The sequence below is a fragment of the Heterodontus francisci genome, chromosome 33 (assembly GCF_036365525.1).
Source record: "Heterodontus francisci isolate sHetFra1 chromosome 33, sHetFra1.hap1, whole genome shotgun sequence".
NCBI lineage: Eukaryota > Metazoa > Chordata > Chondrichthyes > Heterodontiformes > Heterodontidae > Heterodontus > Heterodontus francisci.
Genome location: NC_090403.1, coordinates 39,672,188 through 39,689,324, shown reverse-complemented (window position 1 = coordinate 39,689,324; position 17,137 = coordinate 39,672,188). Strand labels below are relative to the sequence as shown.

General features: G+C 44.9%; 1 protein-coding gene across 4 annotated transcripts in view; it reads left to right on the top strand.

Moving 5' to 3' along the window:
* Window positions 1–17,137, top strand: part of LOC137348117 (abl interactor 1-like) — a 51,779-nt gene that overhangs the window by 17,462 nt on the left and 17,180 nt on the right. For all 4 annotated transcript variants that reach the window (XM_068013347.1, XM_068013346.1, XM_068013345.1 and 1 more), the window contains 2 exons: window positions 14,334–14,510; window positions 16,588–16,688. In XM_068013347.1, the coding sequence (XP_067869448.1) occupies window positions 14,334–14,510; window positions 16,588–16,688 (278 nt within the window). The remainder of the gene's footprint in view (window positions 1–14,333; window positions 14,511–16,587; window positions 16,689–17,137) is intronic.

Here is a 17,137-nt window from a genome sequence, read left to right as displayed (position 1 = left end):
GTTCAGTCCGGCAGGCTGTAGTGTGCCTAATCGGTAGATGAGATGCTGTTCCTCGAGCTGGCGTTGATGTTCACTGGAACACTGCAGCAATCTCAGGACAGAGATGTGAGCATGAGAGCAGGGGGGAGTGTTGAAATGGCAAGCAACCGGAAGCTCAGGGTCCTGCTTGCGGACTGAGCGGAGATGTTCCGCAAAGCGGTCACCCAGTCTGCGCTTGGTCTCCCCAATGTAGAGGAGACCACACTGTGAGCAGCGAATACAGTATACTACATTGAAAGAAGTACAAGTAAATCGCTGCTTCACCTGAAAGGAGTGTTTGGGGCCTGGGATAGTGAGGAGAGAGGAGGTAAATGGGCAGGTATTACACCTCCTGCGATTGCAAGGGAAGGTGCCCTGGGATGGGGACGAAGTGGTGGGGGTAATGGAGGAGTGGACCAGGGTGTCGCGGAGGGAACGATCCCTTCGGAATGCTGACAGGGGAAGGGAGGGGAAGATGCGACTGGTAGTGGCATCACGCTGGAGGTGGCGAAAATGGCGGAGGATGATCCTTTGGATATGGAGGCTGGTGGGATGAAAAGTGAGGACAAGGGGAACCCTGTCACGGTTCTGGGAGGGAGGGGAAGGGGTGAGGGTAGAGGTGCGGGGAATGGGTCGGACACGGTTGAGGGCCCTGTCAACCACAGTGGGGGGAATCCTCGGTTGAGGAAAAAGGAGGTCATATCAGAAGCACCGTCATGGAAGGTAGCATCATCAGAGCAGATGCGTCGGAGACGGAGAAACTGGGAGAATGGAATGGAGTCCTTACAGGAGGTAGGGTGTGAAGAAGTGTAGTCGAGGTAGCTGTGGGAGTCAGTGGGCTTATAATGGATATTGGTAGACAACCTATCCCCAGAGATGGAGACAGAGAAGTCGAGGAAGGGAAGGGAAGTGTCAGAGATGGACCATGAACTAGAAAACTTTATCAACTTTGCTTCCAATTTCCACCCTTCTCTCACCTTTACATGGTCCATCTCTGACACTTCCCTTCCCTTCCTCGACTTCTCTGTCTCCATCTCTGGGGATAGGTTGTCTACCAATATCCATTATAAGCCCACTGACTCCCACAGCTACCTCGACTACACTTCTTCACACCCTACCTCCTGTAAGGACTCCATTCCATTCTCCCAGTTTCTCCGTCTCCGACGCATCTGCTCTGATGATGCTACCTTCCATGACGGTGCTTCTGATATGACCTCCTTTTTCCTCAACCGAGGATTTCCCCCCACTGTGGTTGACAGGGCCCTCAACCGTGTCCGACCCATTCCCCGCACCTCTACCCTCACCCCTTCCCCTCCCTCCCAGAACCGTGACAGGGTTCTCCTTGTCCTCACTTTTCATCCCACCAGCCTCCATATCCAAAGGATCATCCTCCGCCATTTTCGCCACCTCCAGCGTGATGCCACTACCAGTCGCATCTTCCCCTCCCTTCCCTTGTCAGCATTCCGAAGGGATCGTTCCCTCAGCGACACCCTGGTCCACTCCTCCATTACCCCCACCACCTCGTCCCCATCCCAGGGCATCTTCCCTTGCAATCGCAGGAGGTGTAATACCTGCCCATTTACCTCCTCTCTCCTCACTATCCCAGGCCCCAAACACTCCTTTCAGGTGAAGCAGCGATTTACTTGTACTTCTTTCAATGTAGTATACTGTATTCGCTGCTCACAGTGTGGTCTCCTCTACATTGGGGAGACCAAGCGCAGACTGGGTGACCGCTTTGCGGAACATCTCCGCTCAGTCCGCAAGCAGGACCCTGAGCTTCCGGTTGCTTGCCATTTCAACTCTCCCCCCTGCTCTCATGCTCACATCTCTGTCCTGGGATTGCTGCAGTGTTCCAGTGAACATCAACGCAAGCTCGAGGAACAGCATCTCATCTACCGATTAGGCACACTACAGCCTGCCGGACTGAACATTGAGTTCAATAATTTCAGAGCATGATAGCCCCCCACTTTACTTTCATTTTTAGTCATTTTTAGTTATTTTTTCTTCCTTTTTTTTTTTTGCATTCCTTTTTACATTTTTTACAATCTTTTTTTGCATTTATTTCATTTCATCTTAGTTTGTTCAGTTTGCTTACCCACTGTTTTTTTCAGGTTGTTTTTCTTCAGGTTTGCACTTGCTGATGTTCAATATTCAGTATATTCACACCTAATCTGTACTAATGCTTTGTCTTTCAACACACCACTAACATATTGTTTGCCTTTGCTCCGTGACCTTTTGGTCAGCTATGTGGCCTGGTCCAATCTGCACCTTCTCCTTTGTTATCTCTTGCCCAACCCCCACCTCACTTGTTTATAATCTGTGACTTTTCTAATATTTGTCAGTTCCGAAGAAGGGTCACTGACCCGAAACGTTAACTCTGCTTCTCTTTCCACAGATGCTGCCAGACCTGCTGAGTGAATCCAGCATTTCTTGTTTTTGTTCCATTCTTTATAGGTTACCCCTCAGTGATATCATCAATAGATATGGGGCTGGATTTTACCGACCCCGGCCCATGGGAGTCGTGGCGGGGAGTCTGGAAAATGCCTCATGGCGGCCTCCCTCCCCGCATGCTTGGCGACGGCACCAACATTTCAATATGTTAATGCATTAAAATTAAGGGATAATCACTGACCTTGTCAAGCCGGCCGTCCCACTCCCACATTACTGTCGGTGGCCAGCACTCCTGCGCTGTCTGATCTCCGACCGGAGATCCGATGCATGACACTGGTGGGAGGAGGTAAGTATTTTCAGTTTGGGGGTTGGGGGGGGTGGTGGTGGAAAGAGAGAAAAAAAAACTTACATGATTGGTCGTGGGGGTAATGGGAAGGGGTAATGGTAAAAGTTTCTGAACTTTGGTGGGGGGAAGGTCACACACTCAAGGCAAATATTTTGGGGGGCAAGAGGGCAGGACTGATATGTAAGGCTATTGTGGGTGGGGGGGGGGTGGAGAGAGAGAGGGGCTGGAAAGAATTCTTCAGTTAATTTTAATAGTTTCAAATGAGCTGTCTCTTTAAAAATGGAAGCTATCAGGAAGGGCTCCATGCCCTTTAAAAATTGCGCCGTGCCTGTGCAGTGGCGCCGGATGCCTTTGCCGAGGACGGAGCACCCACCACCTCCGTGTCATCGGTGGTGGGGGCGGTCCACCCCGGCTATTTAAATGAGCCACCAGGCTAAATATTGTGGTGGCTCCACGGAATAATTCTTGCATGTGCGCCCTGCCGTTTTGAAGATCACGGTCCTGGAAAAATTCAGCTATCGTATTGGTTTCAAATATATGCTGAGAACAGTTAGCTCTGCCTCTCCCACTACTTCCCTTGACTTCATAGACACCTTTGTTTTGTCAGACTCCCTGCCCAAATCAAGTCATGGAAGCTAGAATTCCCTTCAATTAAACATCAGGGACTGGATTTTCAAAGCCTGCGGGTACGTTGGCCAGCGTGATTTGAATATTGCGTTCTTGGAGGTTGACACTGGGATCTTTGGACTGTGGCGCCATTTTTAAAGGGATGCCAACAGTGAGGGATTGGGCCGGGTGTACGCCCCCCAACTAATTGCCTGCTGAGCTCAGTGAAGAGCTCATTAACAGGCTTGTCAGCAGCAGGTTTGAATTTTTAAAGGCTGGGAATGTGGAAGATGCCATCAGCGGGGGTGGGGGAGCACAACAGGGTGTTCAAGACATGATCACAGCAGGGGCTGAGAGGGCTATGGGAAGGACTGATGAAAAGACTGCTGAGGCCCAAAATAAAGCTCATGTACTTCAAACGTGCCACAGAGTGGCCATTGCTGCAGCTGTAAGACTTGCTTTTCCCAGTGGTGAGTGGCAGGAAGCTGGAGAGGGACAAGAGGCCGTTAGCATCACTTGGACAGCTGGGGTTGGCAGGGGAAGGCCTACTGAATGCACAATGCCCAGCTGAGGGACTTTGGATGGAAACAGACTTCTCTGACACTGGACAGAGCAGCCAGCATGAGCTGCAGCAGATGCAACCTCCTGGACAGCAGGAGGCCAGAGGTGCACAGCAAGGGGCTGCAAGTGGAGGAAGACGTGACCCAAGACATTAGGGGCACAGCCCAAGTCAGCTCCCTGCAAATGACAGACTGCCAGTGCCGTAGGAGCCTGCGCCTATCCAGGCACATGGTTTCTGTCCTGTGTGTTCTGACCCACAATGACCCGAGTCCTCAAGGCTCACGTGGCAGTCCCTTATCTGCAGCTGCCAAGGTCTCCATTGCCATAAATCAGGTCATTCCAGGGATCAGCTGTGGATCTAGGTGGCATCTCGCAGTTGAAAGCTCATCAGGCAGGTCACGAACCCCATTTTCAGGAGGACAGGCTACACCCACTTTGACACAGATGGGCCTCGCAGGGACAGAGGACATTGGGTTTCGCCTCCATCGCTGGAATTCCCCCAGGTGCAGGGCATCATCGCTTGCACCCATGTGGCCATCGAGGCACCTCGTGACCAGCCAGTGAGATCTATCAACAAGGGCTTCCACTCCCTAAACATCCACCTGGTCCGCAGCCACAACGAGCTTTCTCCATGTGCGTGCTCGCTTTCCTTGTAGCTGCCATGATTCCTTCATCCTCCACCAGTCCAGGCTGCCTCAATACTTCACTACATCTCCCAAAGTGCATGGATGGATTCCAGGGAACAAGAGAAATCCCTTGAAGAGATGGCTAATGACGCCTTTTTGGCAGCCCCAGTCTGAGGCACAGAGGTGAAACAACCAATGCCACCCGCTCAGCAGGCTAAGCATTGAGCAGGCCATCAGGTTTCTGAAGATGTGATTCCGGTGCCTGCATTGGTCAAGCGGCATTCTCCCGTACCCTCCTGCAAGGGTCTTGGTCATTGTGGTGGTCTGCTGCACTCTCCATAACATGGCCCTCCAGAGAGGTGTGGATCTTGAGGACAGTGAGGTCCTGGAAGGAGGCAGCTCATCAGGGGAGGAGCAGGAGGTAATAAAGGCGGAAGAAGAGGGGGTGGAGGGGGATAACATTGAACAGAGAGGTGCCCCTGCTGCATGACACGGTGGTCTCCTCCTGCCAACCTCCTCTCCCTCAAGGCCTCTGGCATTAGATCCATGTAGGCATCAATGAAGTGATTGTCTGCCCTGCCCCTTGTGCCAGCGCTCCAGTTCCCCTGTGACATCTCGCTTCCCTCTGGTGCAGTGGAAGGCAGATCTCTCCCTCGGGACAAGCAGCAGCCTCAGTGATGGCTGCTGTGGAAGTCTACATGAGCCCCACACTTGATCTGACGCTCTGCCATTTTCAATCCCACTGGCTCTAAGAGGACAGGAAAGCCACCTCCATACCAATTAAGGGATTACCCATTTATAAATTGCAATTTGAATCAGTTTCTCACAGGAGACAGGTTTCTGACCCAAAACCAGTTCCTACTTTCCGCCTCCGTAACAAAACTCCACCCGCAAGGAAGAATTGAATCCGTCTTATGCAGTGCTTGCTAAAACCTCTGTAAGCTTGCTACTGACTTGCTCCCCTTCTCTGATTGCATGCTTATACTGTATGAGGTGTTGTGTAATCTTTGATTGAGGTTTTTGACCCACAGCTAAGCTTCAAACCCCAGATCCTATTTATCACCAAGACGTCTTCTATTTTTGTATCACCTGCCTCTGTTCCTACCTCTTTTGACTTCTGTCTTACTCTCATTGTTGCCCGATCCCTTACCCATGATTTCAATACCTCTAAACTCAACTGGGGCAATGTTAACTTCGGCCAATAATGTAAACCGGGCGATATCAGATCAGCCACATGTTATACATCTCACCTGATTTTCATATGTCTCCTGACTCTCCCATCCATCTCCTTAGCTGTCATTTGTTTCACCTATGTGGAGCTCCTTGGGATGTCTTTATTATATAAATACAAGTCATTGCTGTTGACTATCCTTTGACGCTATCCATGCTATGGTGACTATATTAATAATGGGCAATCTGAAACTTTATCACCTTTCATAGCATTTTTTTCCCATTTCAGAAATCCAAATACATGAAAACCTAGGAAGATAACATTTTAATTTAGCTAGCAGTCCCTCTCCACCATGAAAATGTACTTTAAACCAACGGAATAGTGCTGTGGAGAGAAATATAATTAATTGAACTTATTTTCAGTAATGTGTGCCAGTCAGTATTGTGCTTTGCTTTCAAAGACAAGAAAAAATTTTGTGCAAGATTTTGCAGTAGCCCTCAAACAGTTAACAGAGTACCCTGCTGTAATTAAGTAAAAGAACCAGAACTCATTCATGGACATCACAAAGGGGATTGATGTTAATAAAGTTCATGGTATAAGAATCACTGCCAGAGTGTAACAGCTTGTGCATACCACCCTCATGGTTCCTTCCAAGTACACATAGCTTAGTTAGGACAAAGAATTTAATCTCCTTCCCAGCTCAATGCCTTCAGTGAAAAGATGTTATTGTGAGACTGGCTCTGGTTGATGTGAAAACAGAGTGAAAATCCACTTATGTGCCAGTTTGAGAAATGCAAAATGCCCTGATTTCCCCTGTTTATCTTTACGTTGCTTGTTCTACATTTCACAAGGGAGAAAAATCCCATTTACTTGCAAGAGAAAAGCTTATAAGTAAAAGTTAATCTCTGTCTGAAATCTTTATGTATGTTAATAAAGAAAAAAAAACATTTGCAAATATCTGCCCCTTGTGTGCTTTTGGAGCAATGTTTAAGTAACATCAAGTTCTATTTTATAAAGACATAAACTGCTGGAAATAGCAAGCCCATCAACGACTGGATCAGGAAAGGTTAATATTTTGAGTGAAAAAACTTTAATTTATATTTCCTCTTTCAAATGCGGAATATTTCAGCAGTTTCTCTTTTAATTTTGTGTTTCTAGCATTTGAAGTTTTTTTTAAGTCATCAATCTCATAGTTACATTACAGGAACTGCCACAAATAGAACTGATTTTTTTTGATCTACATGTGTCTGTGTGTGTCTGTATTATAAGGTTGCAATTTTTGGCTTTATTTCCTGTTCCTCACGGTTGATAAGGTCTATGCAGACCAAAAAGAAGACAAACATACCAGTGGGCTGTACACGTGGTTAAGCCCATGGCTAGAATAAATGATGACTGCTTACAGTAATGTTCAGGTTGCTTTGGTGAAAGCCGTTTTGCCAATTGGATTTTGCCATCTTAAGAAGCAAAAATGCAGCCTTATTTACAACAAGACCATCTTGACTTGGAACTATATCCTACACAATTGCTGGTTCAAAATCCTGGAACTCCCTCCCAACGCACGGTGGATGTACCTACATCACATCGGCTGCAGCCGTTCAAGAAGGCAGCTCACCACCACCTTCTGAAAGGCAATTGGGGATGGGCAATAAATGCTGGCTTTGCCAGCGATGCTAACATCCCATGAACAAATAAAAAATACAGAGTGCTGCTGAAGTTGGGGACACCGCAGGCAGCCTTGCTGCAAGGTAACTGGAGCAAAAATCATACTCAAATGACAATTGCTGTTCTGTGACTGAGAATGGGATGTGAATTTCTTTCATATCTGCTTTTTTAATTTCTGTTCCTTAAGACACTGTGGGAAACCTTATCTCAATGAGATCAACTATTTCTTTCATACAATGTAATATATGCTATCTGGTGTATAGCGTGTTGACAGTGTTTGCTCTCTCAGGTGGCTGGAAAAGATCCCATTGCCATTATTTTGAAAAAGAAAAGGGGAGTTATCCCCGGTGTCCTGGCCAATATTTATCCCTCAATCAATATCACTAAAACCAAATTATCTGGTTAGCACCTGTTTGTGGGAGCTTGCTGTGCGCAAATTGGCTGTTGCGTTTCCTACATTCCAACGGTGACTACACTGCAAAAGTAGTTCACTGGCTGTGGTCGTAAAGGGGGCTAGACAAATGCAAGTCTTTCTTTTTTTCATTGGATTTTTGTCATTTTTTGATTGGAGTGAGAGGTTGTGATATCAATGGTATCCAGTAGGGGACGGTGGCTTAGAGGAGTGTGAAGGACCCAAATTAATATTAGTAATGACACAATCACTTACCCAGCGATTGCAACATGGCAATCATTCATGCCTGTTTGGCTTCCTCATATGGTCAGGCTTAGGATCTCCTTTCACTGACTTCTTCTCGTGATGTTTGTTGGAACAAAAATATTTTTAAAAATGGTCAAAGAAACAAAATGTTACCATGTTTCTCATAGGAAGACTCCCTCTTTAATGCAATTGCTTATTTATATTGCATTCATCTAGTGCAAACAATTACTTGCTACTGACAGGAGTACGCGTTTCATGCAGTGATTGTGGTGATAAAGAGCTGAACAAGTGAAATATTTGCTGAGCTCAACTCATCTGCTCATATGCAACCATAATTAAAAGAACAGGGTAGTCCTAAATCTTGGCGTGTTTTGTTTTGAGAGAATATAACGTAAATCGAAGCAGGTTTGTTCCCATGAAGCGGCTTCACAGTAAACTTAATGATCAAGAGGAAATGTTTCATGTGCTGTTTTACCATCTTTCAATGGAACCGTTAAGTAAATTAATTCAGACAGTAATTATTTCCACTGTTTTTTAATTGAAGATTTTTCAAACGGAATTATTGCAATGTTCACAGATGACATAATGATGCCACACAGCATCAGCAGTGTGAAGCAAAAGTTTAAACACTGTAGAGTAGATATAGACTATATGTGATTGCGTAAAATGAGTAATAATGGGTCGACAGCCCATTTTACAGCTCGACAGATTTTTATTTCCATGGACTTTCCCCGTTTTACACTATAACACAGAGTCAACATCTACCCCGTGACAAACATTGGGTACGATGACACCCTCTTCAAAACAGCTCATTGCCAATCTAGGTAGCTTGTAGGCGATTCCTGGTAAAGTGCCTTGTCAGTGGCACAGTAAATAAAATGGTGCACTTTATATTGAACATGTAAGAGGATAAATATATTGTCTACAAATAGCAGACAGAGCAGCTGCTTTTATGATCCAAAAACGTGAAATCTATAACTATTTTTTTGGATCGACTTGTTTACTCAGTAATTTGGTTACCCACAAGTTACATTTGGCAGGCCACTGTGGATTTTTGCACCCCAGGCGATCACATATTCACTTTAACTCAGGCCTTCTATTTTCCATAGCTGCTGCATTTTTTAAACCAATCGTAATAACCTTTAGACACTATTGGCTGGATTTTACCAAACCCGCGAAGTCGGACTCCGTGGCGGGTTTGGGGAGGGGGCTGCAAAATGGTTCCGGCAGAGGCCCACCCATGGAGGCCGAAACTGGGAGAGTCCCGCCTGATCCTCCTGACAGCCGTGAGGCTCCACTGGGTGACGGGAAGTCAATTTCAACATTTAAACCAATGACACGAATAAATGAACTTAACCGCAATCTTCCGAGCCCGCCACGTTCCTCAGTGCGGCGGCCGTCACTCCTGCGCCTTTAATTCCCCGTCTGGGGGAGGCCGGCATGACACTGATGGGGTGGGAGGAGGACTTAAGATTTCCAGTGTGGGGGGAGGGACGGGGTAAAAATAAACGTAATGAATGTAGGGGATTGTGGGAAGGGGTGAGCTTTAAACTTTGTGCAGTCTGGGGGTGGGAAGGTCAGATTTAAAAGGTAAGTGTTTTGGGGGGGAGGGCAAATAGTTAAAGTAATTGTTATTGGGGAGTGGGAAAGAGACATTAGAATTTTATTTTGGTCGGGGCGTATCTTTAAAAATGTCCCCAGTGCCTGCGCACAGGTAGCTGATGCCATTACTGGCGTTGGATAGCCCGCCCCAGCTATTTAAATGAGCCGCCGCCGCACAGGAGATTGCAGTGGATCTGCGACATGCAGCCTGCATGTGTGGGCTGCCATTTTTTGAGCCCGCCTCCAAGAGCCGCAGCGGGCTCTTAAAATCCAGCCCTACATTAAAGATACAACATATATTAGCATTCGTGTGAAGACTGGAAGAGGTATCCATTTTAACAGATACCTAAATGATAAAGTTGATTACAATTTCAACAGTTAAAATATATTAACTCCCCTCCCCCTCCATTGCCCATTGTTGCAGAAAGTTTATCCAGTGAGCACCTGAGCTATACCAACCAGGAAGTTTCCAAGTTTGATCCCAATCTTGACTGAGTTAGTTTATCTCTGTCACGGTGGTAGCACAGGGGCTCAAATTGGCTTCAGTGCCCCTGCATTACAGAGGGAAACCTATCCCACTAATGGTCACTTGGATGAGAGATGAAAAGATGGCCATTGACATTGGAACATATGCCAGCAAAAGGTTAATGCCTTCAGGAAATGAGGTGATGGGAGAAATTTGGGGATAAAAATAATATAAACGATGTTAACCGAACTCATATTTTGATGGCCATGGAGGTTATTATCTCATTAAGACCTGTTGCTTTCTACCCATAGGATAAATGTAATTGGGGGAATTTTAACCCCAAAATTGAGTGGGTTTGGGTTGGGTAGTGGGCTGCTAAAATGTCATAAGTCATAGAGTCATAGAGTTAGATAACACAGAAACAGGTCCTTCGGCCCATCGTGTCTGTGCCGGCCATCAAGCACCTAACTATTCTAATCCCAATTTCCAGCACTTAGTCTGTAGCCTTGAGTCTGAGTCCTGACTCCAACCTCCCTCCAACTCACCCACTTTGGGTTTGAACAGAGCGTGGACTGGGAAACAGGCCACCAACTCGCTTCCAGGAGACGTGTTGGCATTTTCAATATTATAATGAGGCTGTGTGTCTCATTTTTATTTGCCATTTGAAACTTAACCATGGACAGGCATGTTTCCCAGGCCATGGAGTTCTGACAGCTAGTGAAGGGACTGCTGGATCAGGATGTAAGTGACCTTCCAGCCTGCCTGGCCAGCCTTCTGTGATTGGACATCCCCAATCCTTCCAATTTCCCCCCAAACTTCCCCCCAGGAGGCCTCTGATTTGCCCTTCAAGGTCTCCCATCGCAGCCCTCTGCCCCCAGGCCTCTGATCCCAACCCTTCTCCGGGGCTGGAGGATTGGAGCACCCCATCCACAAACACCCTCCCCTCTTCCCTAGCGGTCAGGGCACAGACCTACTTGATCCTGCAGCCTCCTCTGGGCTGCTGCCTGCCTGACTGGAAGCTAAGCTCAGGCTGGTTTCCGGACAGGGAACCTGTCGGTGATGTCACACAGTGCAGGGAAATCCTGACGTCTGAGTTTCCCATGCTTTACTGGCCCTTGCCCCTGCTCCTGGATAGTTACAAAAGTCAAAATTCCTCCCAATATGTCCCAGGGACAGTAGGCCTGGACATCTTTTTCATGGGGCAAATCATTGTATCTCGTCACCATAGAACATAGAACGTTAGAACATAGAACATTACAGCGCAGTACAGGCCCTTCAGCCCTTGATGTTGCGCCGACCTGTCAAACCATCTGACCTACACTATACCATTTTCATCCATATGTCTATCCAATGACCACTCAAATGCCCTTAAAGTTGGCGAGTCTACTACTGTTGCAGGCAGGGCGTTCCACGCCCCTACTACTCTCTGTGTAAAGAAACTACCTCTGACATCTGTCCTATATCTATCACCCCTCAACTTAAAGCTATGTCCCCTCGTGTTTGCCATCACCATCCGAGGAAAAAGGCTCTCACTATCCACCCTGTCCAACCCTCTGATTATCTTATATGTCTCAATTAAGTCACCTCTTCTCCTCCTTCTCTCTAACGAAAACAACCTCAAGTCCCTCAGCCTTTCCTCGTAAGACCTTCCCTCCATACCAGGCAACATCCTAGTAAATCTCCTCTGCACCTTTTCCAAAGCTTCCACATCCTTCCTATAATGCGGTGACCAGAACTGCACGCAATACTCCAGGTGCAGCCGCACCAGAGTTCTGTACAGCTGCAGCATGACCTCGTGGCTCCTAAACTCGATCCCCCTACTAATAAAAGCTAACACACCATATGCCTTCTTAACAGCTCTATTAACCTGGGTGGCAACTTTCAGGGATTTATGTACCTGGACACCAAGATCTCTCTGCTCATCTACACTACCAAGAATCTTCCCATTAGCCCAGTATTCTGCAATCCTGTTACTCCTTCCGAAGTGAATCACCTCACACTTCTCCGCATTAAACTCCATTTGCCATCTCTCAGCCCAGCTCTGCAGCCTATCTATGTCCCTCTGTAACCTACAACATCCTTCGGCACTATCCACAACTCCACCGACCTTCGTGTCATCCGCAAATTTACTAACCCACCCTTCTACACCCTCATCCAGGTCATTTATAAAAATGACAAACAGCAGTGGCCCCAAAACAGATCCTTGCGGTACACCACTAGAAACTATACTCCAGGATGAACATTTACCATCAACCACCACCCTCTGTCTTCTTTCAGCTAGCCAATTTCTGATCCAAAGCACTAATTCACCTTCAATCCCATACTTCTGTATTTTCTGCAATAGCCTACCGTGGGGAACTTTATCAAACGCATTACTGAAATCCATATAGACCACATCCACGGCTTTACCCTCATCCACCTGTTTGGTCACCTTGTCAAAAAACTCAATAAGGTTTGTGAGGCACAACCTACCCTTCACAAAACCGTGCTGACTATCTCTAATGAACTTATTCTTTTCAAGATGATTATAAATCCTATCTCTTATAATCTTTTCCAACATTTTACCCACAACCGAAGTAAGGCTCACAGGTCTATAATTACCAGGGCTGTCTCTACTCCCCTTCTTGAACAAGGGGACAACATTTGCTATCCTCCAGTCTTCCGGCACTATTCCTGTCGACAATGACGACATAAAAATCAAGGACAAAGGCACTGCAATCTCCTCCCTGGCTTCCCAGAGAATCCTAGGATAAATCCCATCTGGCCCAGGGGACTTATCTATTTTCACACTTTCCAAAATTGCTAACACCTCCTTCTTGTGAACCTCAATCCCATCTAGCCTAGTAGTCTGTATCTCAGTATTTTCCTCGACAACATTTTCTTTCTCCACTGTAAATACTGACGAAAAATATTCATTTAACACTTCCCCTATCTCCTCCGATTCCACACACAACTTCCCACTACTATCCTTGATTGGCCCTAACCTATCTCTAGTCATTCTTTTATTCCTGATATACCTATTGAAAGCCTTAGGGTTTTCTTTGATCCTATCTGCCAATGACTTCTCGTGTCCTCTCCTTGCTCTTCTTATCTCTCCCTTTAGATCCTTCCTGGCTAGCTTGTAACTCTCAAGCGCCCTAACTGAGCCTTCACGTCTCATCCTAACATAAGCCTTCTTCTTCCTCTTGACAAGCTCTTCAACTTCTTTAGTAAACCACGGCTCCCTCGCTCGACAACTTCCTCCCTGCCTGACAGGTACATACTTATCAAGGACACGCATTAGCTGCTCCTTGAATAAGCTCCACATTTCGATTGTGCCCATCCCCTGCAGTTTCCTTCCCCATCCTACGCATCCTAAATCTTGCCTAATCGCATCATAATTTCCTTTCCCCCAGCTATAATTCTTGCCCTGCTGTATATGCCTGTCCCTGCCCATCGCTAAGGTAAACCTAACCAAATTGTGATCATTATCACCAAAGTGCTCACCAACTTCTAAATCTAACACCTGGCCGGGTTCATTACCCAGTTCCAAATCCAATGTGGCATCGCCCCTGGTTGGCCTGTCTACATACTGTGTCAGAAAACCCTCCTGCACACACTGGACAAAAACAGACCCATCTAAAGTACTCGAACTATAGTATTTCCAGTCAATATTTGGAAAGTTAAAGTCCCCCATAACCACTACCCTGTTACTCTCGCTCCTGTCAAGAATCATCTTTGCTATCCTTTCCTCTGCATCTCTGGAACTATTTGGAGGTCTATAGAAAACTCCCAACAGGGTGACCTCACCTCTCCTGTTTCTAACCTCGGCCCAGACTACCTCAGTAGACGAGTCCTCAAACGTCCTTTCTGCCACTTGAGTTTATTTCATTATCCAGTTTTCCCTCCTCTGCAGACTCTTGATGGACTAAACTTCACCAGATGCTAGCAACCCTCCAGCACCTCACCTATGTAATTACATTTCATGGTAAGCTTTGAGGGCAGGCCATAAGACCATACAGGACATAACATAACACTGGATAGTGAGCAGGAGCAGGGATTTCTCCCTCCATTTCTCCAAATCTTACTGCATCAGATATCAGCTAAATTGAACCTGGAACCCTTTGTCCACATAATTAGACAGTTAGGTATCTTTAACACTTAGGTGCAATGGTTCTCACTCACCAGCACAGGTAAAGCATCATTTATTTAGCTCTTTATTTTTTTTTTCTATTTGATTTCCTTAGAAAATGGAGATGCATAAGGAGAAAGTGGCTCGGCGAGAGATTGGAGCATTTGCTGTTCCTAAAACCACATCCAGGATTGCCAAAATCATACCTCCAGCAAACCCTGTGCAGCGAGAAAAGTACACCAGGAAACCCATTGTTTATACAATCCTAGATGATACTGGTCATGGAGTCAAGGTAAGAAAAGTAATTCAGGATAGTATTATTAACGTAAACATCTGCCTGAAATTCTTATGTGGGTTATTGCACTCCATAAAAATTAATAGTAGATTTTGACAGGGCATATATTAAATACCTAAACAAAAAGAGGATGGATATCTAGCCTAGAATTAAGAGCAGGGACCACAGTGCACTCCTAATAATTCAAAGTCATGTTTTGCACAACAAATATGAATTGTCCAATAACTTGAATCAAGCAATATAACTAACAGAGCAAAAATGGGAATTGAGTGCTTAAAAATAGAATTATCAGATAATTTCAATGAAGCAATGTTGAATTAAGACAATGAGGCAGAACTCATTTATACAGCAAATTAAACAGTTTTTATTTAACATTTTCAGCTCATTTTCTGTTTTACTGTGTACGGCAAAATCATAAGCATTAAAATGAAGAATATGATTATGATTTGGCAGCAAATGGTAAACAGCAGAAATGCTCCCTCTACCCCACAAAGGTGGTTTTGCACAGTCTGTATTTAGTGAGGCTTGTATAATTATGGCTAGCACTTCAATCAAAGATATGAATGATATGTTAGCCCAAAAACTGAGTTTTTCTGTAAAATTTAGCACATCTAGCAGAAAATAAAGAACTGCCTACTGGACTAAGAAGGCTGAGAAGAACATGATCTTTTTCAAACCAGCTATAATTTGCTTGGATATTTGGAGCTTTGCCAGCAATGATAATTAGGGAAGGTGATTTAACATAGAAGAACATCAATTCTGTAATTTCATATATCTTCCAGATATAGCAGGAATGTCACCTGTATACTCAAATGTTGTATTAAAACTACCAGTGACAGTGAAAATTTCAGTTTTGGAGTGAATCTGAGTGATAATCATAAACATGGGTAAGACATATGACATATAGGTCTGGAATTTCCTCATCTCTATTCCCGCTCCATCATCATATCTTTGTCAGGAATGCAGCGGAAATCCTGTCCTCGTGTGTACTTACAAGTTATGTCGGCAGAGCGGAGAAGATCCGAGGAAAATCCGGGCCATAATCTTTCTTCATACCTGATTCTTTTCTTCAAATCATCTACTGAATTCAAATTTCACTGGTCTTCCCCATTTCTCCAAATACTATGTCATAGGAATCTACAAGCAATTGATCGCATGTTTAGAGAGATCCTAATCATATTTTATGACTTTAATTTACTAAGATTCAGAAATTAACCTTACAAGTTAAGGCAGGATAGGACTGGATATACGTTATTCCTTTTTTTACTGTGGAAAAGTGGTCTCATCTCCAATTATCAGAGCCTCCAGCACTTTCCTTCCCAATTAAAAGTTTTTGACTTTAAATTTTCACTGATTTACTTGTTAAAGCACAAATCAGTTGTTTAGTTGAGTGCAATCCATCTTAAATCAGAAAGAAATAAATGTCCATTAAACATGTAAAGTAAGTTTTATGTGAGTCCCATAGGATATTCTTACCTCCAATACACTCATCTTCAACCCCAATGATGTTTTTATATAAATGAAAATAATTTATGTGGAACTTAGAAAATTAAACTTCTATTAACAGATATTTGGGATAAATAAGTGTAAAATAATCCATCTCCTATGACATTGCTCACAGGTAGTCAAGACCATGTCATTGGGTGAAATGAGGTTGGAGGGTTGGGTATAATTGACCAGGACACACAGATTCAATGCAGTTGCAAACTTGAAGTTTTACATTCTGTCCTTATTTGACAGAATAATTTGATTTAAAAAAAAAATATTTATGGTTGAATAGAAAAACCTACATCCATTTGGGAAGTGGAGAAATAGAGCTTGTGGATGGTAGGAGTGGGTACTTCTGGCTGCAAGCAGAAATCATTGTAATTAGCAGGCAGCATGAATTTGTGACAGCCTGCATTCCACTGAATTGGCATGAGTTAATTGTGCATTGTGATCCCTATGTCCAATTTCGGTGGCTAATTAATTTAACTCCCATAAGGTTTTAATATAGTAAAGATGTTTGAAGAGGGTGGTAAGCTTGAGATCCTTACTCTGAGCTACATATTTGCTTTTCTCTTCTGCTTTGTAGGAAGTTAGTAATCATGCCGTAAGGGTTGGAACTTTGTCACGAAGGTATGGACACACAAGTATGTCAGCTAGTTCAACTGGATCATCACAGGGAACTTTAGGGTAAGTGTAAATTATAGACTGACATACTTGCCGGTAGTTGGAGAAGAACATTCAGGAGAGTTAAGCTGTGGGAAAAATGAGGGATCTGCTTTCTCGATGTTGAATCCTGTTCACAGAATCCTCTTAATTGAGCAGTAGTAGATCATGTTGGTGGGCTGAAAATGCATATAATGGGCTGTTGCAGCTATTGACGCAAATATGGAGGCAGAAGAGAGGGTTCCTCTGCCAGCAGACTTCCGAGTGTTGCCCAGGATGTACTGCCACTGTCCTCTACTATTACCTGGGATTGGTGGTACTGTTGTGGGAAGGCAGGGAAATCAACTGGTTTCATTAACTTGACCCCCTACCACATCCTTTAAATGTAACAGGGCATTAAATGGCCAGCTGGCTAAATTCTCTACAGGGAAAGCAAATTTCAGCCACTGGTTTTAGGGCAGGGATCTAGGATG